Source organism: Cygnus atratus, chromosome 3 (genome assembly GCF_013377495.2).
Source record: "Cygnus atratus isolate AKBS03 ecotype Queensland, Australia chromosome 3, CAtr_DNAZoo_HiC_assembly, whole genome shotgun sequence".
NCBI lineage: Eukaryota > Metazoa > Chordata > Aves > Anseriformes > Anatidae > Cygnus > Cygnus atratus.
Genome location: NC_066364.1, coordinates 68,001,919 through 68,027,473, shown reverse-complemented (window position 1 = coordinate 68,027,473; position 25,555 = coordinate 68,001,919). Strand labels below are relative to the sequence as shown.

At 37.6% G+C, this 25,555-nt stretch overlaps 1 protein-coding gene and 1 non-coding gene across 2 annotated transcripts in view; both read left to right on the top strand.

The window, feature by feature from the left end:
- The window catches only part of ESR1 (estrogen receptor 1), a 168,259-nt gene that overhangs the window by 39,066 nt on the left and 103,638 nt on the right, over positions 1-25,555 (top strand). Inside the window, exon 2 of the mRNA XM_035538970.2 lies at positions 15,182-15,686. Coding sequence (XP_035394863.2) covers positions 15,182-15,686 — 505 coding nt within the window. The remainder of the gene's footprint in view (positions 1-15,181; positions 15,687-25,555) is intronic.
- Positions 24,613-24,684, top strand: TRNAE-CUC (transfer RNA glutamic acid (anticodon CUC)). The gene has a single exon. It is a non-coding gene; the product is annotated as a tRNA-Glu (tRNA).

The window sequence follows — 25,555 nt, the reverse complement described above, 5'->3', positions numbered from 1 at the left end:
CTCCTTTCTGCTTTGCCTTGGTTTCTCTGGGTGTGCTTTTATGGTACACATAAATAGCAGATTCTGATATATATATATATATATATATATATATATATATATATATATATATGCAGATAGCTGCTTCTGAAAAAGGTGATCTCCTTCTCCCCACTCTGTCCATGTACTTCTGCAGCTTCCCCTGTGCTGGCTCAAGAGCTGCACCAGCACAATACGCACATTTCAGAACACAAATAAAAGCATTTTGCAGATGTCAGTCTCCAAGCTGGAAGCATGGAAGGGGACAGGAATGCAATGGTAGGAGGAGGGTTACCACCACTTTTGTCAGCGGTTCACCACTTGAACTGTATTGCAAAACTATTCTTTTTAAAGGCCTGACCAGCGTGCCAGATTGCCTTTCAAGGCTGGCTTTCAGGAATTTGAATTCCCTGAACTCTGAAATGGGAATGTGTTTCCTCTGTGAAATGCTTCCTGAGTGCTTTGGGTCAGAAGTGCCCACTGACTCACTGTGCATGACCCTCAAGTCATGCAGAAGCCGCTGAGAATGAGGCATGCCCAGCTTGTAACAGTCTGTATTGCTCTTGAACTTTGGCACCTAACAAACAGGTTGCAAATCAGTATTTGTAACAAACTTAAAAGCCAGGGGCTCTAGCTATAATCACAAATCAAATTCACCCCGAATTATTACCAGATAGCTTGACCAGTTGCCCTGGAGTAGCTTGCATCCAAGCTACTACTTTCCACAAAATGGTGGATGGATGCAAACTAAATAATGACAGTGGTCCCTTTACTTTTTTAATGCCTCAACCATGTCTGGAGATTGTTTGGAGTAGTGCTATTTGGCACATGCCAAACTTACTCCAGGGAATATTCCAACAGTTAACAACTGCTTTCCAGTACCTGAGAGCATCTGCAGGTATGTTCTATTTTCAATAGAGTCAAAGCAGCTTGTAGTTTCATCCACCTCTAGCTTACAAAATTAGTATTTCCCTGAGGAAAATGCCTTCAGCATCTTCATTGACACCTTGTCTTTGCCAGCCATCCCCAATGAGGTTGGCTGACACTGGTGTCCACGTGCTAACCTCCTTGTAGTGGCTGCAGCCTTTGTGGTGCCACCTGCAGTGTCACAATGTTGGGTCTGAGCTCTAATGTGTCACCAGTCCATGCAGCTCCGATGATGTCAGGACTGTTTGTACTCTGGGATGGAAAATCAACAGCAGAGGCTGCCAACACTACCAAGTATTTTCTTTTTCTGTGATGAGGCCTTTCTAAGCATACCTATCCTACTCAAAGTGTGGTAGGAAGGAGGTTGTGTGAATGATGTATTGTTGAGGTTTCGATTATTTGATTACATCATTTAGGAAATATTAGAAATGACCCTATCACATAGTTACACAATAAGAGCTGCAATTTCCTGATGTTTTCCTAGACAAAACAAAACAAACTGAAAAAAAAACCAACCAAACAAAAACTTTAACATTTAAATTAATTTACCATAGCTGCAAGAAGTCTGTAGCGTTGGCAGCTTTTGAAGGTTTCTCAGCTGTAAGATCACTATCGTGGAAAATACCAGCCAGATAAAACTAACCCTGGATTTTCTATTTTTTCAAATCAAATATCAATATTTTTATGTTAGATTTCTCCAATGCCAATGATTCCTATTCATTATAACCCTTTCTCTAAGTCATTGCTAATAGATATTAGTTGCTTCTATGGTTTGTAGACTTGTACTAAACGACTATGTGGGACTGTGTATTTCACATACTATTAGGAATGGGAAAACTATTGCTCTGATGGGTTTCTGAACTTATAGGGTGAGCCTGGTTTGCAAAAAGAATCATTGCATTAAATTATTGACTGCTCTGTTTCAGGAAGACCTCCATCTTGTTGCACAAAACAATGAAAATGGTAGTAGAACAAATAAAGATAGGAGTATGCTGAAATAATAAATAACTTTGACCTTTTTTCTCCCCCCATAATGTTGGCATTCAGTTGTGTCCTTTGATCTTCCCTGCCTTAAACAAGCTAATATCTGCCAAGAGAGTGCAACTGTTACTGAATCACTAAGGTCCTATTTGTTCCGCTTGACAGATGACAATGCATTTTTGCCTTTTTAAAGAAGCATAGAAGTGACTTTGAAAGCTTTCACTAACCAGAAGCCTAGTTCTTTTTCATAGTCTGTTTTTTTTTTTTTTTGGGGGGGGGGGGGGATGGGGGGGTAGTGGTGGGGGTTTGTTAATCATCTCCTTGAGACAGCATACTGCAGATAATTGTCATGCCATTTTCTGTTTGATGCTGGTTAGAGCACACTGAAGTTGAATGATTTTGTTGTTGCTCATTATCCCTACTGTTTTGGCAGGGAATGAAGTCTTCAACAGTTGTAACATATATTGATGCTTCAGTGACACAATGGCTAGTTTCACAGACTGGTTGAGGTTGGCTGGGATCTCTGGAGGTCATCTGGTCCAATTCCCCTGCTTAAACAGATTGCACAGGACCATGTCCAGTTTGAGTGCCCTTTGTAATTGCCTTCCTTGTAATACCCTGGTCCTTTGAACAAATTCTGTTATTGGTAATTCATTAGTTCTGTATAAGTTTCTTGTATTTGCAGTTGAATTGTTTGGTATCTTGATCAGAAGAGTTTATATTTTGAGTTTATAAAGCAGATCTCAGTTTTATTGAATAAATGTAACCATTTAATAGAAGCAGCAGATACAGGTCTATTTGAATTCTCTGAAGAAATGGCAAAGCTTTTTTAGGGTAGTATTTTCAGTCACTGGCATAAAGCTGGATATTTAAATCTACGCTATTAAGTAAACATTCTTTAAGTGTAGGTATAATTGGCACAAGAACCTTCTGATGGTGATCTTAGGTGCTCCCAGGTACAAACAATAATCACTGTAGAACTGAATATTTTGAATCGCTTTTTGGTTCAGATTGCATTGACTGTGCTTGTAGACTTGTTAAGTCAGTTTTAAAACTGGACTTCTTCTCTGGACTAAGGAGTATACCTTACATCACAGAAACAGAATTTTGGAAAGTTTGCAAGTTATTCCCAAAGAATGAGATATAGCCTCTATGGCTGTTAATTTTGGACTTCTCTGATGGTTGGAGATGATATGTGAGGATCAGAGACTTAGGCCCTGATCCAGCAAAGCACTTAAACTCATTTTATCTTACCTCATCATGATCAGTTCCACTGAAGACAGTGACTGATTCATAATATCATGGAAGATATAGTGCAACCCTATTTTGGATTATATATTTAATACAATCTCTAACACTTTTTTTTTTCTTTTTTAATTTAAAAATCTGAAAGTATCAGAAATATAACAATTAATTTCAAGATCTTTCTGGGCCTGCATATCTGTAGTATAATTGTTATGGAAGAAGCTGTTAATTACCTCCAAAAATACATCTTTTGAAATATATAGTACATTTCTGCTACTTAAAAGGAATCATATAATCCAAGGGAATCTCTTACTGAAACTTCTCTTCTAGATGGGTTGATTTTTTGTTAGAATAAAAGAAATATTTTGTTATTATTTTAAAAAGAAAACAACTATCAATCAAAGGAGGACAGAAGATACAGCTCCCATTTACAAAGAATTGATGAATTGTTAACTCATGGCATATTTTTCTACAACATCTATCATCCTTCTCCTATCTAGAATATCAAATTTGCTATTTCACTTGGAGTCTGCACGAGACGACTGTAGTCAGTACCTTTCCTGCTGGACACGACCATTTTTAATGAGCAGCTGCTGACAGACTGCTTTTCTAGACAACGTACTAGATGGATGACCAGTAGCAACAGTGAGTCGATGAGATGTGTCTGTAGTTGTTGCTGAACTGGTGGTGACAGTAACAAGCCAGTTCTTGACATCAGGGAGAAAATACAGGAAAGTGTGTAGCAGCACTAGTTAGTTCAACAACTAATAAACCTGTGGATATTTCCATTTGGATTTGAAGTTTATGAGGACAGGCAGGGAATAAAACCGAGATATCTTCCTTGCATGGCAGTGGCAACAGTCCAGTGGCTCTGTGATAACCTGCAATTGGGTACAGAGAAGGTAAGGTACACCAGAGGATTTGATGTTCAGGTTACAGATTATTCACATGTATATATAGCCATGCTTGCAATAGCATAGAAGAAAGATTAGCAATATTTAGTGGCATATCCAAAGCAAAACAATTCTCTAAAGACAAACAGAAAATGAGGGACTTCTGCTGCCATTTACTAAAGCCTAATATTCCTGTAGACAAGAATGGGTTGCTGAAGCTGAATTATTTTGCCAAAAGTTACCTTGGCCTCACAGTCACAGGAAATATAATGTCATGGGGTAGTAGGGTTAGCCTCACCACAAGGAACTTTCTGTTGAAGGACCAGCTGCCAGCAAAGAAATATGAATGTGTGAGGTGTTAAAACAAAACATGATATCTTTGAATACTGTTACTAGAAGGGTATAATAGATTGAAGGAACTGGGCCATGCCATTAGTTTGATTCTATACCTTCTATATCTTTTCTATATCTTTCTATATCTATTCTATATCTTCTGGCTTGGGGTTAAGCTCTATCTTGGACACTTGGACACTCCGGTCACTTTGGTACATGTCCACACCATCATGTGTATGTACAGGAAAACATTGTCAGAGAGAACTAGACATGCAGAATGATGCTTCAGATTGACCCTTTTGATGAAGGCAGTCATCTCAATCAAAAGAGGCAGCTGGCTTTATTTTGTGCAAGCCACAAGAGCAGGCCAACCATGTAGCACCTCAGACTTGGTGGGTGTGCAAACATATGTATGCTATTGACTTCTGAGAACAGGCTGATCCATTATTGGGACAGTGGGCTACAAAGGCATTTTGGGTCTGAATGGGGGCATTTTATAGGGATGCTGAGAAGGTAAGGAGAGGACAATAGATCCCTTATATTTCTTAACTCTCATTATTATAGAGTCTCAGCCAGGGAACTGAGGCTCTTAAGACATTGATCAGGCCAGCAAATAGATGAATTGAAGGGAAGGGTGTCTTTGCCCCTTGAACCTTCTTAGTTCCTATCTAATTTAGGGAGAATCACAAGCCAATTGAAAAAGACAGGTAACTTATCTTGATGAAAGTGCAGCAGAGATGAAACCATGACATAGGATATTGAAATTAGGCTTCTGTGGAGAACAGGAAAGAAACAGATAATCAATTAACCTATTAATGTCTTCTGTTTGAATATTTTGTTGCAGATCTGTGTATTAGATTCACAGAATCGTACAGCAATTTAAATTGGAAGGGATGGTAAAATGTCATCTCATTCAAATATCTGCTAAAGGGAAGTCTATTCATATCAGTTTGCTCAGGGACTTGTTCAGCTGAGTCTCAAACTCAAAGGACAGGGAATCCACAGCCTCTATGAGCAACATTTTCCAGTATTTGACCGCTTTCATGGTAAAAAAAATTCCTAATATCTATTTGGAATTTCTAAACCACCTGGTCTCATGTTGCCTCCTGGCCTGTCACTGTGTACCTCCAAGAAGAATCTGTCTCTTTTTTGTATTCTCTGGTCAGGCAGTTGTAAATAAAAATAAGGTTTACCCTGAACCTTTCTTTCTGCGGAATGAGCAGGTCCTGCTACCTGAAGCAGGTTCTCTTATGCCTGGCACCCACATGCTTGGGGTCTCTAGAATTTCTTCTTGTACTGGGAGGCCCAAAAGGGAATAAAGGTAACAGGAATTCTCACACTGAGAGGCCTGTTATTTAAATCTGAGACCTGTTATTTAAATTTGAATATTATAAAATGGGCAAGCACTTGTTTTCCCCTTCCCCTTCCCCATTAGCAAACACCTTTTGAAAGAATAGAGTTATAGAGTTGTATTTGTTATAGGTATCTGTTGCAGTGTCACTTGAAACTAGAGCAAGAGATAGGAAAAAAATAGTCTTCAGGCAGAAATTACAGCATAGTATTTGAAATGATGTAACTGGGACAGTTTACCTAAGGAGAACATCATCATGCATATTTTGCATGCCGATGGGTACACTTGCAAAGGCGTATTTGCATATGTGTTTAAGCCTGAAATCTGAGAGGCCATTGTTCCTTAGTAGAATGTCACGCATTTAGCAGGAAAATGAGTATTGAGAAATAACACTGTGAGGCTAATTAATTATGAAATATGACTGATTATTAAATGGAGCTGACATCCACTAAAAAACCTGCTGAAACAATGGAAGACTCTGGGGGAAGGGATGGGGGCAAGAGGGCAGGGGAAGATGTGTGTTTATCTGTACTCTACAGACTGTTCAGTTTTTTTTTTTTTTTTTTGGCTAATTCTTATATCTAGAATATTTAGATGTTTCTTCCACATAGATTCCTGCATTACTCATGTTCAAATTGGTATGTATAGTTCACCAGAGGTACAGCCTGTTATCTGTTAAGTGATCTGAAGATCATTATTTGGATGCTATGTGTTATACCAAAGGTACTATATCAGTTTAAAGAATTACATTTCTTTAGGGACATTACATGGGTATTCTGTAGTGTGTGCCGTTTACCCTGAAATCACCTCAGGGTACTTTAAGGTTAAACTAAATTAAGAATTTACAAACATTTGTATGTATTTGATATATGTATGTATGTATTTATATGTATTTGATACCTGAAGACAGGTATCACAGTTACAAATTCATAGTGGTATCACAGTTACAAATTTATAATGTTATCTGTAAGGCTTCTTCATGTTGTCTTCTAGTTAAAACACTCACTTAACTCGTATCTGAAGTGTCAATTCTTGTATGAAGCTCAAGCTGCCATGTTGGGGAAACTGGCATGTTTTTATAACCAGACTTTTTTGAATTTTCCTAAGAGTTCATTCAGATAAAAATTTTTCCTACCAACAACATTCTCACATCTCTCCTCCAAGGTATCTTACTCAGATTTAAGGAGCTTGTTTCAGCAACTTGTTTCCTCAAATTGTCCTCTGGCAACTAGAAATAAGTTAGCTACAGTTGTCTTCCTCACCTACCTGGCCAATGCTGAAATTTTGTGCTCAGTTTCACACCTTGAATCTCATAAACAAAACTTGTTAGTCACACTTAATATCACCACATAAATGGGGTTAACCATTTCTGACTAACTCTGGGAGTCCAGGCATGGTAATACTTGACCATTTTGAAGATGCCTCACCCTTAATACAAAGCTGTCTTCCTCCTGAAGACTTTCAAAGTTCAACCAGAGGGATGCAGTCAATGGCTCTATGTCCAAGTGGGGGTTGATGACAAGTGATGTCCCTCAGGGGTCTGTCTTGGGACCAGTGCTGTTTAATATCTTTATCAATGACATAGGCAGTAGGATTGAGTGCATCCTCAACAAGTTTGCAGATGACACCAAGCTGAGTGGTGCTGTGAGAAGGAAGGGATGCCATCCAAGAAGTGGGCTTGTGTGAATGTAATGAGTTTCAAAAAATTCAAGTGTAACATGATGCACCTGGGTCAAGGAATTCCAGACATGAGTACAGACTGGGTGAAGAACTCATTGAGAGCAGCCCTGCAGAGGAAGACTTGAGAGTTCAAGTGGATGAAAAGCTTGACATAAGCCAGCAGTGTGCACTTGCAGCCCAAAAGACCAACTGCATCCTGGGCTGCATCAAAAGAGGAGTGGCCAGCAGGTCAAGGGAAGGGGATTGCCTCCCTCTGCTCTGCCCTTTGAAGCCTCATTTGGAGTGCTGCATCCAGGTCTGGGACCCCCAGCACAAGAAGGATGTGGGTCTACTGTGGGTCCAGAGGAGGGCTGTGAAGATGATTGGAGGCCTGGAGCATCTCTCCTATGAACAAAGGCTGAGAGAGCTGGGGATGTTCAGCCAGAAGAGAAAGCTCTGAAGAGAACCTCACTGCAGCCTTTCAGTACTTAAAAAGGGGCTTTTAAAAAAGAAAATGACTTTTTACATGGAGAGAGAGCGATAGGACAAGGGGGAACCTTTTTAAACTAAAAGAGGGAAGACTTAGATTAGATATTAGGAGAAAAATCTTTGTTCAGAGGGTGGTGAGGCAGTAGAACAGGTTTCCCAGAGAAGCTGTGGATGCCCACTCCCCGGAAACGTTCAAGGCCAGGTTGGATGGGGCTTTGAGCAACCTGGTCTAGTGGGAGGTGTCCCTGCTCATGGCAGGGGGCTGGAACTAGATGATCTTTAAGGTCCCTTCCAACTCAAGCCGTTTCATGATTCTATGAAAGTTTTCTTGGTTGACTCCTTTCAAAATACTAACTCATGGTGATCAGTCACTCAAATTGATTTCTCTTTGAAATAAGCACAATAAATTAATATGAACATGGGATACTAAGCTTCAGCTTTTCTTTTCAGAGCTCGTTCAGTTTTTAAAATGAAGCGAGATCTATGAGGAATGGTATGTTATTATGCCACATTTGTGATTAAGCAAGGTATATTCTTTAATATTAAATCACAGTATTGTAGTGCTACATGTCTGCCAGTGAACATCTCGTTCACAAGTGGTTAACATTTTGCTTAGGAAAGCAGAGAGATGTCTTTTTTCTTCCTTTTTCTTGCCTCTCTTCTTCACCCTCTGCTTTCTTTTTTTCCAGCCTGCATGAAAACATCTGCTAACCCTTTGAAACAATAGTATTTGCTAATATCTTTTGAGTTTGTCCAGAGTACTCAGGTATTTTGGCCCATTTTATGTATGTAGTAAGTCATTTATCCTGTATGGCTTGGGCATAATTGTTAAGTGTTATCCTCTCCCATCTTTCATAGGCACAAAAAACACTGAAGAAATTCACAAGCTAGTTATATTACAGCATATTTTCTACTCCTTTAGGAAAGGGTACATTTCTACAGATTGTTTTCTAATGCTGAATTGAAAAGGAAGATGGTATCCCATTTTGGTGTCAGGAAATACAGTCTGCAAATCTGGGAACTGAAATTTAGAGTTATAACTGACACAATAATCTGCACTCAAGCCTGGACTCTTACTCTGCCCCAGAACAGTAATGAAAGGGGAAAACTTTTTGTACTCTCATCTGGATGGTAGTGTGTCAGTCACTTTGTGGGAAGTTTCATGCCCAGTCCAGTCAGGACTAGGAGCTGAGAGAGAAAAGAGCATGTTCAGTCAGAAGAGTTTTTTAGAAATATTAACTTTTAAAAATCTTGCAAAATTTCAAAGGTTTAAAAATTGGCCAAAAGTGGGTGGAGTTTCAGAGGAACAGCAAAAGGCATTTTTGTGACAGTTTCAGGTCCTTGCCAGATTTAAAGTTCCTGCTCATAAAACCTATAGCAAAAAAAGGGCTTCTCATTTCAAGAAAAAAGATTTTCTAGAAATCTTTAAGATGGGAAAAGCAAAACATTTCTGTCCAATTGGCTCACAGACTTCCAAGTCATTCTTTCTGAGCTCATCCCTGACGTGTAAGATTTCCACCGGAATGGCAGAAATCTGATCATGTCATAAATAGCTGTAAGCACTCTTAAAATGAAAAAGCATTAGAATACTTTACCAAAAACCTACCCTGACATCCCAGCCTAGTTTTTCTTTTGCTTACACCGATAATTTCAGGTAAAATATATAAAAGATCTTCTCACTCAGTGTATAGACAAAACTGAAGGTATATCTAAATGATGTAAATTAATAAACATGTGGAATAATTGTATTCCACTGTTTCTTGTTTGGAACAATAAATATTTTGAGCAAATGTTATCAAACTCCCTAAATGCATTTGACATATGAAAGCAGAAACTCCCCTTGTAATTGTAAAACAAACATAAAATGTAAATGCAGAATTAAAAATCTTTGGTCCAGCCTTTTCATGCCATAGATGGTTTTGGTAAATTATTTGGAGGCTGGGGAAAAAATGTATACGTCTTCAAATCAGCTTATAAAATTTTTAAATGTTATAAACTACCAATAAGAGATTGAAGAGCTTATCTCTACTAAGAGCCTAAGGAATTTTTCAGCATACCTTATGCTTTGCCTAGTGGTATCAAGGCCTTTATTTTATTTATTTATTTATTTATTTTCAGAGAAGATTTGTAAAGCAGTGGGGTAGATGGTGCTGTTCTCCAGCTGTGTATCTTGAGGAGTTTCCTCACTGGACTAAACACAACATAATTTCTCTGTAATGCTACAGTGGAATCTTGGAAAAACATAATGTTCCTCCTGTTATGTGCAATAGATTCTTCTTTAATTGCAGCAGCTAAAAAAAGCTTCTATCTTTATAGTTGTGGAACCAAAGCAATGAAGTTTATGGTCTCTCACTGTCAGCAGGTTTATGGAAAATTTATAGTATATCTTCTCAGTTCTGAGTTTGCCACTTTCTGTTGGAATACGTACTAAAACTAGCACTGAAAAAAACACCCAGTATAGGATCAGGAGTTTTGCTATCATTACGGATTCCTATAATTTGAATAGTTTTCATATATGGTTTTTACTTTCATTTCCTTTTCCTTCAAATTGCTATTTTATCTTTTCTGGAATCAAGAATCTGTTCTGTTCAGGCTGTTTCTTCCTCAATTTCTTTTTTTTCTTTTTTTCTTTTTTTCTTTTTTCTTTTTTTTTCTTTTTTCTTTTTTCTTTTTTCTTTTTTCTTTTTTTTTCTCTCCTATAAATTGAACTTGTTCTATTACCGTACCCTAATTGGCGTTGAGGACTTTTAGTTAATAGAAAATGAATCATGGCACTGGAAATCTCCAAACCTTCTTTTAGTTATTTAGATAAGCTATATTTTCTATATATTTTATTATCCTTCCTTTTTCTGTTTCTGAGTGGCTTGTGCCACTTCATTTGCAATCAGTGGAAGGAGGCTAATTCTCTTGTTTTTGACATATTTCCCAGATTAGAAGAGAAAATATGCTCATGTTTTCTGTTATGGTAAGAATTCTGAATTTAATTCAGAACCCTCCTGTTTCTAACTGGCAAGTGTGTTGGACCAGTGGTCCAGTTGTCCAGTTGAGTCAAACTGTACAGTCTCTGCTAGTTTAATCTGATCAGTCTAGCTGGTTGTCAGAAAGAAAACAAGAAAAAAAATGTAAAAAGTAAACTGTGGGCATCAATGAATTGAAACGGGCAGAATTTGCCTTCAGAAACAAATCTAAATATTATCCAGCTCTACACGATGCAAATTTAACTACAAAAATGTGATTTAGTTTTAACATTTCTACAGATGGTATTTCATTAGTGTAATTTAGGGTGAAAACCTTATTCTGCAAAATAGGAGTTGGGCACTGGAAATTTTATATAACTAGAAAAGGAAAATAGGCTAAGATATTAAAAGGGGAACACAGGATTTAATCAGTCACTTTCATGTAATCAATTTATTTCTAATTTCCATGAGAAAGAGTGCCTAAATCTTCATTGATTCAGAAACTCATCTTTTGTCTCAATCTCACTAAAAAACACTGCATGGGAAGAAGCAATTTCTGCTTTGAACTTTCTAGCCAATGTCTGTAGTGCTTCTCAGTTACTGTGGACTGTCCCCTCCTGTTTTTTCAGTATTCATTAATTGCTGTTCTGTTTTTCCTTCCTGTTTTCTCCCTGTTCTAACAGATGTGTACATATCATGTATGGCTCAAAACCAGCATTAATTTTGATTGTATATCCCCAAACTTCAGTCATATCCCAAAAAACAATCTATACCTGATGTAAATTTAGCAACTTTTCAGTCTGCAGAACCAGTTTCCCTCAGTATTTTATAGAGGTGTGAGGAAGGCTTGGATAGATGACTTTCTCCTGTAATATGTGCGCTGTATCCCCGAAACAATATTAGGCCTTTAATTAAAGTGAAAGAAATACATAGGGCTGCAGCTGAATACACCTTAGTGGAGAAATTATCAAATATTAAAAGGTACATTTCCCATTGACTTGGTATTTTTTGAACATTTCTGCCTAGCACTAAAAATGAAGATGCTGCAGGAAATTTGTTTTTATTTACTCTATAGTTACTACATGTGATTTTATTATTATTACATATATTTTTTTTTACATACCCAGTGTATAAGGCAAGCACTTCTCTATGAAGGCATACATGAAGTATATAAAGGCATATATGAAATGGAATTTAGTGTAACCAAGTTTTTGATTAGGCTGTTTGCATCCACTGGTGAAAAGTACCACCAAATCTTTTTGCTATATCCTGTATGTATTTCCATATTGTGTTCAAAATGGATAAAACCTGACATCTAACAGATCACAGTGATTAACTGGGTGGTGGAGTAAGTCCTGGCCTTTAGGCAAAAAGACTGGGTTTTAGAAACCTACGTCTCTTTCTTTGGACAAGCCCACAAGCAGACACATTCAATGCCATCTCTAAATCAGGATGAAGCTCTGTATGTTAGTTTGGGGCAAGTAGAGTAGTCATCACCATACAGGACAAGGAAAATAAACACTTTTGATAATCTGTTGCATTTCACAGATTTTATTTTATAAAGTCTAAATACTATTTTGACTTTTTTTAATGCCTAAATAGTATGGATAATAATAATAATAATAATAAAAAATATTATGCAATATGGATAAATCAAAAATTCACCTTCTTCCTAGAATTTTGCTTGATTAACTAGGCCCACCTCCCTCCCAGTCTTTGCCCTTTCTTGCCCCCTTGATCTTCCCCAAAGAAAAAAGTTGACGCAAGCAGTACAAGATGCTATCACAGGGATTTTTAGCCCACCCATAAGACTTTGTTGGTGTCACTTGCATTTTTCTTCTGAGATGTGTACCAGCCTATGTACTACAGGGAATCTGCAGCCATCTATTCCTGAGCTCTGAAACTGTCTGAAACTTTCCACGCTGGCCTGTGGAAAAATGGTCATTATGTCTCTGGTTAAATGGTGTAGAGCAGACATTAAAGAGCAGCTGCTTTTACTTAACCCTAAAGTGTGTTTCAGCATTGTTTGCATATGGTGGAAATTTTAGATATTTGTCTCCCTGAAAACACACGACACTCCCAAAATAATTAATGAAATTTTAAAAAACTGCATGTAAAGAGCACTAAGGTTGCACAGGACACACTCAGAAGTCAACTTGGTGTGCGCACTCTTCTATCTTCCATCTTCTTCCCAGCTATTATGCTGTAGCATTTTATTACATGTCAATGTAGTATTTCTAAAATAGCATACACATCAGATAATGGTTTAAATAAAAATTTAAAGTCCATTTTGTAGCACACATAAGAAGTGGGTACTTCTTAAGGCAGACAGATTCACATTAATTCCCAGATTATGCAGTATAACATGAGACAATGCTTCTTTTACGTACTACTGAAGCACGAAATGAAATCTGTAAGAGTGACCGACCTTAAACTCGTAACTGCCATTCATTTCAGTCTGTGTAGCCCATCAGACTGGCTGTTGAGAGCTATGCTTGCTTGCTGTTTTGTGAGTCTCTGCAGATGCACATTCACCCACTCTATGCAAACATGCACACACTCTCTTTTTTCTCTCTCACACTGTCTGGCATATTTTCAGTATAACTCTTCGAAGACTTTCTGAACTGCTGGGTATGATTGTCTGATTATTATTATTTTTTTTTAACTGGGAACATGTTTAGTCCAGTGTTATTTAGACAGGCTTATCTCTTTGATCAAAGTCTGCAATCTGAAATTTGAACAGGGTAGGGAGGGTGGCGGGGTGGGTGAGGAAATCTATCAAGTACATATTTATGTGTGTGCTGCTGTCTTAGCTGTGTGTCTGCAGAGGTACAAATATATATTATGTCAGTATACTCTTTGAAATGTAAGTAACCTGCTATTTTAGAAGAAGTTTTAAAAACACAATGTTATTACTAAAATAAAACAATTTTTAGTAAACTTTTCTAGAAGCTATTAGTGACGTGCATATTCAGTTTCTCGGTTTCTTGGGCTTTCTGAAGGTTGAGCCGAGTAACTGTGGAGTTGTTTAAGTATAGCATAGACTTTGCTAGTAGCAAAGTCTATGCATACTAACTGGAGCCCATATATTAATGTGTTTAGGGTTGGCATTAATCTGTTTAGCTGACTGAGCCACAGACCACAGCAATAATACTAGAGAACTTGGAACAGCTTCTGGAGGTTTCCATTTAGCTGGTTCAGGAAAACTGGTTTGTGCAAAGTTAAAATTATATGGAATGAGATGGCAAGATGAAGCATGCATGCCACACCTTTTCATTATGTTCTCTCTCCCCCCCCCCTTTTTTTTCCTAAAAATAACTTTGAGAGGCATTTCAGTTTGTTTTAAAGCTGATCCCATTAGTTTATTTTAGATTACTTGATTTTCTAGTCTGAAGTCAAAAATCAAGTTTGCTGAGCTTTTGTAAAAATATCCTGTATTCAATTCACGTGTTATGCAGTCAATTAATTTTTCCTAATATTTAAGATTTTATTATGGCAAAGTCTGAAGGATGCTTTAGTTCATAATTTTATGGGCCAAAAAAGAAGCAGACAGAAAATTATAGGCTAATCTAAAGCTTTTCTTCACTTTTAAAGTTAGTTTTACCCTCTAGCTGATTCAAGTTGCTATTACTGATGCAAGCGTGTTATAAATGTTTTCTCCTACACAGATCATCCTTTAATTTCTGTTACTTCGTTCTGTTGACTGAGGCTAGCTACACACACAAACAGACACACACAGGCGCATGCGCTTGCACACACATTCTGCTTTGCCATATCTCAGTTACAGCATAGTCCTACCCAGGGTCATTGCAATGTACACATTACATATTTCTAGCAAACACGAAAATGAATCAAACAGGAGGAGAGATAAGCACAGATAGATTGGAGCCTGCTGAGGAAATAAAAGGCAGTAATGTGGCTGACCACTGGACTAGTCTTCCTGGTCTAATTTCAGCGTCCTTTCCCGTTAGTTGCTGTGGAGCGCTGGCTACTCTGCAGTGAAAAATTAAATGACTAGTAAGAATAAAGTAACATTTAGTGGGACAATTGTTTGGTATAACTCCAAAGCTAATTGTTTCTGAAGTGATGTTTAAACCAGCGTCGGCACTAGGCAAGAGCTCCTGGCTTGTGGCCAGCACCTTGTAACGCATATTAGCGCAGATGAGGAGTTCTCAAAAGTTAGAGGGAGAGGGAGAATGTGCGTTTCCAGTGCTTACCCTGCATTTGTTTGCATCCTCCTCCTTGCCGAGATCAGAGGAATACCTGTGTAGCACTGCTTTAACGTGATTTCTGCTGAGCCTCAGAATAGGTTCTGGTATTTTTTTTAGGTGGACTGCCAGCTGCCGATCTCGCTGTTGACAGTAAAAGCAGATATGTTCCTTGCTCACTGCCATTAGCAATGACCATGACCCTTCACACCAAAACCTCTGGAGTTACCCTGCTGCACCAGATTCAAGGCACTGAACTGGAGACACTGAGCAGACCTCAGCTGAAGATTCCCCTGGAAAGATCACTCAGCGACATGTATGTGGAGAGCAACAAGACAGGAGTTTTTAACTACCCAGAAGGGGCCACTTATGATTTTGGTACTACCGCTCCAGTGTATGGCTCTACTACTCTCAGTTATGCCCCTACTTCAGAATCTTTTGGGTCCAGCAGTCTGGCAGGATTTCACTCACTGAACAATGTCCCACCAAACCCTGTGGTGTTCTTGCAAACGGCGCCCCAGCTCTCACCCTTCATCCATCATCACAGCCAGCAGGTACCCTACTACCTTGAAAATGAACAGGGCAGCTTCGGGATGAGGGAAGCTGGTCCTCCAGCCTTCTACAGGTAAGTGCTACGGATGATTTCTCTTTCATCTTTAAGCAGATATGCTGAGAAAAATAGAATGTTGCAATATGTGTGCCCTCGGCTTTGCTTTTTGTGTAAAGGACCATGTAATCTCATGGAATCGTCCACGATATCTAGACCATAAAAATAGCAGAGGATAAAACAAAACTGTAACTCACAGCTGACTGTGCCTTTAAGCTGTAAATTTTGAAAACTGTATATAAATGAGAAATGAATTAAATCATGAGTGGAAATGTTGGAAAACATGAAAACGTAATTGATTAAGGAGTGGCAAACAATCTCCCTGTTGCAATATATTAGAATTACTGTCTAAAAGTATACTAAAAAGACTTAGACCATTAGATGTTTTTGTATGCGAGCCGTTGTTTGTTCAGCTCTTAGCTGCTAGTAAGAGTATTTTCCTCCTCTGACTTCCTTTACAGTATAAGTGGCTTATATAGAAAGTCGTTCAGACATGCAGTATCCTTCCTAATCAAACTGTTACAGCTGACTCAGTGACAGTATCTCAGTCAGCAACCACCTCTGTGAGCTACCATAAGAGCTGTATGCCTAATAACCTGTATTTTTCGTTGGATATATTTTCATATTTATCAAGCAGAAATCTGACATGCTGCATTTTTGAAAGAAAAGTGCATTTTACTTTATCTTTTTTTTTTTTAATTTTACTTTTATTCTTAGATTGAAGGGTTTTAATATTATTGTCAATTATGAAAACATTTACTTAATTTCTGAAATATGTGGGAGTAATTAATAGAGCTGTAGCTTCCAAGAAAATATAGTCAAACACACCAATACTCACACTGTTAATGTTTGTGCAGTGTTAATAGCGTAATTTTGCATCAGCATATTATAATGGGCTTCAGTGAGTCAGGGTGAACAGTTAGATATATTTATATATATATTTTCTAATTGCTGTCTGCATTTGTTTATTTGGGAGATACAAGTAAGTTTGCTACACATGGAGTGACTCTAAAAAAATAAAAACAAATTATTCTTTCCTTGTTGAGGATCAGACTCTGTCAGACTTACTTGCACAAGACAGTATGTTGCTGGGAACAGCAATGTATCTTCTTAAAAACAGTCTAACTAAGCCTGAGCGAGAATCTGGTAGCAGAATATGTTCCAAAGAAACAGATTATGGTTGCACTTTTTGCAAACGATTAATCAGTTTTGGAGATCAGTTGAAATAAAGACTAGTGAAAAGATAATGGTTATGCCAGGCAGTCCAATAAAGTGATCTGTTAACTGAGTTGATTCAAACAAAATGCATTTTAGTGCAATCGAATGCAGTTCCTCTAGGAAGAATGAATACATGTCAGAGCATAAAGATCTTGATTAATTAACTGATTTCAGGGTAAAAGTGCACTTTGCACTACAATACTTTTTTTTTTTTTTTGGTAGAAAGCATGTAAGGGACCTGAGATGTGTAAACAGTGGAGCAGTGAGTTAGTGAAGTTGAAATACACAGGCAGGAAATGTGCTATAGTCAGGGTGATTTCCTTAAGGAGAGAGAAAAACAAGAATCATCTGGAAATAAATGTTGAACTGTGGAAATGAAACTTTCATTTTCGAACAGTGAACTGAGGTAAGACACTTCAAAATAAAACTAGCATACTTTTTAGTACTGAAGTTTAGCTATTGGAGCAAACATGTAAGGGCAGTGCTGGATTCCCTATTTACTGATATTTCTGATGAAGGATGACTATGTCCTTTGAAGATGTGTTTTATCCATACACAACTAATGGGGCTTAAAGCTGCAGTAATTAAGTGAATTAATGATCTTGGATGTGCAGGTGGTTTATCTGTATACAAGGTTATACAACAGATTTAATGGCCCCTTCCAGCCATAATTCTGTAAGGCACATTTGATATGGTAATAGGAAATGTGCATCAAAGTCCTTGCTATGATTATCTTTTGTTAACAGGCATACTACTGTTGGAATTAAATTGATAAATCATTGTTTTTTTCTTCATTTCAACAAGACTGTGTTTAGAAAGTTATTGTCTTGACAACATTAAATTTTAGGTCTTTATTCTTGTACTTTGGCACAAATCCAATCACAAATAGTCTGCTAGAAATAATTTGAATAGGCGTTCAGTGTCTGGGAAATATTTAAATACCTAATCATGGGGTATAAAAGTAAGTTCTTTCAAAAATATTGAAATGCATGAATTTCCAATTTGCTTCATTTGGCTCACCTCATTGGCTTCACTTGGATTCTGGAAAAAAAAGAGAGCATGGTGCAGTGTAATTTGTCAGTAAATAAAGAGATGCTGGAGACTGGAAGATGTCTAACTACTAAAATAGTGAATTTCTGGAGCAACCTACCACAAGGAATGGTAAATGCAAAACAATCTGAAACTAAAAGTCCTAGCAAAATGCAAAATCTATCATGATCAGTTTATGATATGGTTGCTTGCAGCTATAGCAAGTAGTGTAACTTAGGACTCCAAAGGACCCTTCGGGAATTCTTATTCACTATTTCTGTGTAACAGTTGTGCTGTTTAGCTTGCCACACTGGGATGTTTGCATTGTGTCACCCTGTTATATGATCGATTTGGGATGCAAATAGTGCATTCTGTGATATAAGTGACTAGGACAATAAATATTCATTGTAGGTTAGAGCTGAAATAATATTTTGTTAGTGCTTGGATAAAATGTTCAAAATATTCAGTCACAAGACTGCAAAAATACCACATGTAGTGAAGAAAATATTTAAGGTAATTTGATTTCATTACTGAATATTCAAAATCATGCTGACTATAAACGTCTATTAATTGACACGTATTCAGTCAGGAGTTATATGTTTTCTTCTTTTAAATTGTTTCCATTTTAAACGACTATGTTATTACAAGATAATGACAGACTTGTATGTCTAGCTGAAGAATATAACAGTACATAGAGAAAAGAACAAATGTTGTGAAGAATACAAATAAATAAATAAATAAGTCTCCTTCTTCCTGTAGTTTCTAAATCATGGGTCATCAGAATTCGAGAAAAGAGAATGGGCTTAATTAATTCATATTGTGCTGTTCTGAACTTGACCCCTTTTATGTCTGACCTTGTGGCTTGTTTTTATAGGGAGCCAAACTAAAATACCTTTCTCCTGTCTTACAGTGTCAGTGTTTTTCAGTAAGGGAGAGAAGGCATAACACTAGTTATGTTTTTGATTCTCTTTGAATCCTACATATATTTTATTTTTTCTGTCACTGTTTTTAGTAGTGTTTCTTATTAAAGGCTGGCTATTAGTTGTTTATTAATACAGGAAACCCTTTGTTTATGGATACTATGGTAAACTAATTGAAAGATTTCTTTTGTTCTTCACTAATAAATTTGTGTTCTGGTCAGATTACTTCCTTATCCTTTTTGTCAGGTTTTTGTTCATTCAGGGGAAAAAAAAAGAAGCCATTCAGTATCTAATTTACCTCAATAAATTCCTATAAACAACAGCAAAGATGAATCCTTGTTCTTCTTCCAGTGTGTGATGTTACAGTGTTATCCCACTGAGTGTGCACTCCTCAGACCTGAAGTAAAATCATGCCTGTATTTCAGGCTCTCTGTAACCTACAATTGGTGCTGCGTCCAAGTTTGACCAAAACCCATGTAAAAAGAGACAGCTCCTACCAGCTACCTCGTGAGGGAATTGTCTTTTAGTTTGTAGTGATTGACAGAGACAGGGCATATCAGCATATGAAAAGAAATATCAGATGAAAAATCATTCATTACTCCCTCTATTACCTCAGGCTCTGGAATTAGATTAATATAATAAAGTATTTATTTAGCTTTACTGAAATGTATTTATCATACTGAAATTGATACTGAATTACTATAAACGTTGTTCTAATCAGTATGATCACAGCTTTAACTTTTAATGCTTTCTAGAATGGAGAAAGATTACAAATGTAGATTGACTCCTTCTGTAATTTATAAATCCAGTTTGAACAGCAATGTTACTTAATCTAATGTTTTCTTTTGTTTTCTTTTTTAAAAATTTTTTATGTTGTCTGATTCATTATGAGTCTTTGTAGCTGCTCCTGTTGAGTTCTCATTAAAGAGGGTTCCACATTTTAAGATTGAAAGAATGTTAGAATAAATCTATTTTTTTAATGCTGTATGAGGTTTTCCATAACATGAAAGAATGCTATGTACTGTGAAGTTTTTTTGGGTTCTTGTTGTTGTTTGTTTTTCTCTACAGCATGAATCCATTCTCAGGTTCTCTCTAAGCATCAGTGTATGACATTTGACCCCAGTTTGTTGAATACTCAGTGTTCTTGTTTTCAGAGCTTGTCCTGTTATACCTGTTAATTTTACAGCACTGGATGCCTGTAATGAAAAAGATAGGAAAATGTGGAGTTACTCTTTCTTATGGAAGTGTTGTGAAGATAAACCTGTTAAAGGTTCTGAGGTACTTACACATCAGTCATGAGGGACTCATGCAATTTTACTGTGTTTACAACTCTCCTTGGGGAATATGTTGATGCCATTTGAGGGGCTGTGAGGTTAGAGGGGGCTGGTAGATATGACACAGGACCTACAACTTCCTGGAGCAGCAGGTAGGTGTCAGTGAGAATGATCACCTAGGACACTTCAAATATCGTGCGACATGGACAGCAGCATCAAACCTTCACATGGACTCCCTTAGTCTATGGAAACAGAAAGAGAAAGAGGCACTGTAAGCACACACATTATCCCTTTCTAAGATACATAATTAAAATAGACTAGATGTGTCAGGGCCTACCTAAAAGTGTGAGTTTCTCTTTCTGTACAATAAAAGATGACTAACGAGACTCATTCTGGTGCAGGTATCTTTTGAATGGACAAGGAGGTAGATGCATAGTGATGTCCAGAGCTATATGAAATTAATGCCACCCTTAAGTTTCCTGTTTTTAAGGAGTCAAAGATGTCAACATCTATAATGTCCCTTCAGATAGACACTGTATTCCTATATATAGACACTATATTCCTTGAGAGGAAGACAGAGAATTGACTCTGTGTTATTGGCCTTGATCACTCTTGCTCTGAGGCTATTGAAACAACAAACACTACTGGCCATATCTGCTCTGATAGGGAAAGCATTAATTGCTGGCACCAGTTCCTTCAGCAATTGCAAAGTGAATATCAAATGTCAGCATTTCTGATTAAGAAAACAAGAAAGGCTGACCAGAGCTAAGACAGCTCTAAACAATGTAAAGGTGAAGAGTCCTGCAAATGAAATGTATCCACTTCTTCTAAGAAACTGAGACTAACTAATTTGATATTGTTGATAATGAAACACTAAAACCAATCATAGGCTCCCTGCTCTGTCTGCATGGAGTTTTTTGTTGTCTATACAGGCATCAGAACTGAGATCAGAGCAGAGATGCTGTCCTTCAACACCCTAATTTAAAGCATTGCTTTCATTGCATTAATGGTGGGGGCTGCTTGGAAAATTTGCTAAAAAGAGAGAAGTCACATCTGAAATTCTGCACTATCCCTATTTATTTGAGTGGCCTTTCCAGTGAAATGAAAGAGGACATCTTTTACCACGGCACATTAGGAATCCTGATCAACGTGACACTGGGCAAAGCAAGGCATTTCAGCTTTTCTGCAAAGTTCAGGTTCCAGTTGCTGGGAGGATTCTTGTATCATTTTACTCAAGATATTTCTTCTCGCCCAAGACAATGAACTTGTAAGATACTGCTTGCCAGATTTAACCTACTACATACTTAGAGTTACTGTTCCTCTTTGAGACAGGAAGATCATAAAACTTAATCTGCAAGATAATCTTCCTTGACAAGGTATAACAATATCAGAATTGGGAGGGATCTGGGAAATTTATTCTAACCTTTTATTAGAACAAGGAATTGTGGTCCTTAGAAAACATGGAGATTAAATATGAATGTCCTAAACATAAATTCTATTTGATAGATGTACATAATAATAACAGTGGTCTTCCAACCAGTGACATTCTTAATCAGTGACACAACCACCAGCATCTTATTCTAAATGAGAAATGACGCCTCTCATATTATTTCCACTCTATGGAAGACATTAATAGAAGAAAATAACAGTAAATGTTGAAAGCCAGAAGTAAGTACAAATGTTTCTTAAGCAAGTTGTTGGTGGCTAACCATGAAAAATGTTGCATGTAACCACTTAACATCCAGTGGGTAGAAAATCAGTCTACAACTACTGTTCAAGAGTATAGTCTGTCTCATATCAGACAACATGGGCGGAACACATTGTATTCTGTTTCCACATGCTGTTGTCTCACAACACTGCCAACTGTCAAAACTTACATGACCAGGAGCCAGGCAGCTGTATCTGTGTTGAGTGGCTGTTGAATGCTACAGGAGAGAGCCTTCCTGTCCCCTTGAGGATGACACACCAGTGAGCAGCTAGGCAGCATTGGGTTGCATTTAATGTCCATGCATTTCACTCTACGGTCATAAGCTATGTGAGCTAGCAGTACATTTTTTCATCTTAATCATCATATACAGATAGGAAACTACTTTTAACTTGTTTCCTAGGGAAAACCTGTATTTCTTAATTGAAGATTTTTCGGTGTCTCATTGGTCTGTGGTGAAAATATTGTCCAATTCAACTGCAACCACAAAGCAGCTAGTTCCAGTCCTTTTTGTTATTTTATTACTGGCTATCATGCAGACCTGTGAAACACTGCTTTGTTCACTACTGTCTGCTTCAGGATTGATTTGTGCTGCTAAGACATGACTATAGAACACTTCCTAGGATGATACAAAGGAGGTGTCTAACTTAGGAAGAAAACAGAAGGGAAATTTACTGCAACACAGGAAAAGTCTCATTCCATAGTAAATACAAATGATTAGGAAGATATAGTGCAGAGAGTAGCAGCTGCAGAAGCAGCACAGAATTTAGGCCTTAAATCTTAAATAACAAGACTGGGAAACTAATAGTATCTTCTACAGATAGCCTCTGCTGCTGGTTTTACATATAGCCCAGTTAAAATTGGAATATATAATACCTACAGCTTTCTTTTGATTTCCCTTTTCCTTTTTCTGAAATTTAAATGTAATTGTAGTTTGTGAGACAAGATCTATTAATTTGGAAATCCATGAAACATATTCCAGTTCTTAGAAGCATGCATTTTTTCCCTCTTCAAAGTTGATCTGTAAACAGGTGTAAGCTTAGAAAGTGCTAACTCTAAAAATATATTTTTTAATTCTGAAGACTAGTACTATAAAATCTGTTCTTTGGCAAAACTAAAATATCATATAATACCTTACCATCTGTATTTACAGTTCATAAGGCTAGTAAGCATTCTTACTTAAAACATTTGTTGTGCTGAGCTATCTTGATCAAACAGTATCTCTAGTTACTACTTAGTTACTTGTATCAGCTGTTTTCTAAAGAAAACTAATTCATATAAGTGTTTGCTGCTTTGGTTATTAGTTACACCTTGAACTTGAGATGGGATCCCTGTTTCAAATTACGTATCACAGAATCCTTGTACCCAGGAAACTGTAGCAGCAGCAAAGAACACTAAGGCCAAGAGCATGTGCCAGATCTAAGTATCTTTAGGGAGCTAATATGTCAAAGAACAGCTTTGTCTGTTTGCTTCCATTCTGCAGTAAAATGATACTTCTCCTTTAGCCAAACTGATAAACACAAGCAAGGAAAAAATGTGTATGTTGCCAACATATGAGCCACTGTAACACATTTATTACTTTACAATAGCTTTACATGGTTTGGATTACTTAGCACATGTGGGTTGAAAAATATTTATAGCTTTGTCTTGCCATGCAACATGAAATATAGTCCTAGTTTTCTTCTACGGGGGTATCAATAGGAGATAAGGCATATTGCAGCTTAAGAATTTAAATATTGCTAAAGCAGGTTGCACATTGGTAAGTTAAATTACTATTACTACTTCTTCTTGATCCAAGGAATAAAATTAACAAACAAAGAGGAAAAATATCTGATTCTACAGAGAATTTTTTAAACACCACAGAGCAAGACTACATTTTACTTTCAAGTAGATTTAGTAATGTTGCTTATTATTAGGTCTGCCTAGTTACTCTCTTTTCTGGTTACTTACACTGCCCAGCTTTGACTTACATTTTTAGTGTTGGATGATTATCTCTCTCTCTCTTTTAAATGTGTTTTGACAAAAAACAAAAAGCAAACAAACAAAAACCTTAACTTTTTAAGTATCAGGTAGGGGAAAGAAAATTTACTGTGAGATGAGAATCAAAGAGTAATATAAGTTCGAAGGGTCCTCTGAAGATTACCTGGCCAACAGCCTGCTCAAAGCAGGGTTAACTTCAAAGTTAGATCAGGTTGCTCAGGCCCTTACCCAGCTGAGTTTTGAATATATCCAGGAATGGAGATTTCACATCCAAACAGGGCAACCTGTTAGAGTGCTGAACCACTCTCACTGTTTCCTAATGTGTAGTCAAAATTTTCTTCTTAAAACTTGTGCAGTTTGTCTCTTTTCCTTCTCCAAGAAGAGCTTGGCTCCATCTCCTTTACGTTCTCTTATTATACAGTTGAAGACTGTAATATAGTCTTCTAGGACTATACAAATTCAGCTCTCTCAGCATCTCCTCATATGCTAATATGGTTTCTCTTCTGTTTTTAATGTCTTGTTGCCACATTTGTATTAGTTCTAAAGAGTTTGGCAAAAGTGACACCAGTAAAACGTGGTCAAAAACTAAGCTTAAAAGATTGGAAGAGGAGTAAGTAAAGGAGGTCTCATTGATGAACATAACGGGTCCGGTGAAACAACCAGGTGGAGCTGGTAAGGTGGAAACTTTGAATCTCTGGTAAGAATGCTGTAGCAGGCTGTTGTGAACTGGCAGACAAAACAAGGACATAGAAAAGAGGGAGAAGCCTAGTAGGAGAAAGCAGGTACTATTCAAGGACCTTATGTATATATCTTATCCCTCCCTGGTGGTCTAGTGGTTAGGATTCGGCGCTCTCACCGCTGCAGCCCGGGTTCGATTCCCGGTCAGGGAAGAGTTTTTTGATGGGCAGAGGCCAATGGGATGAGGTTCAACATGGCTAAGTGCCGGGTCTTGCACTCAAGTTGTGCCAGGGGAGGTTTAGGTTGGAAATTAGGAGACGTTTCTTCTCAGAAAGAGCAGTCAGGCATTGGAGTGGGTTGCGAAGGAAGGTGGTGGAGTCACTGTCTCTGGGGGTGTTCAAGGAAAGGTTGGACCTGGTGCTTAGGGACATGGTTTAGTGGGTGATATTGGTGGTAGGGGGGTGGTTGGACCAGATGATCTTGGTCTTTTCCAACCTTTGTGATTCTGTGACCTGGAAGAGTTTGGGAAGGACCAGAAAAGTCAAGTAGAAGGAGAAATTACACAAGAAGACCGAGTTGGAGAAAAAGGGTGGAATTTCAAGGTACTCAGAGACTGAGACTAGGCGTGGGGCCAACAGAATTGAAACAGAACAAGTATATATTACAGAGCATGGGGCAAATATGGCCAAGAGGGAGAAACAGGAGGTATGGATCTGGGGCTGTGTAGAACAACATTCCTCACAATGGGTGTGTGATATTTTTGCATTTCATTCATGTTCAATACAGATTTGCCTAGAAGGTAATGAATTAGCCCAGCTGGTGGTTCTTCCAGTAGCCCATGTGGCAGAGGTCAGTGCTGTTGATATGAGCTTCCATCACTCCTTAAACACTGACTGCCACTGAGAGGACTCCATGGGATCTTGCTTTGGGTGTTGATGGTTTACTTTCTTTAAAGCCTTGTCATTTCTCATGTACACAGAGAAAATATAATAAAGTAACTGCAGAATATGACACCAGCCTTCAAAAAGCTGAGATGTACCAGAACTAAATTTGCTTGCATATATCTTTCTCTCTGTCTAATTT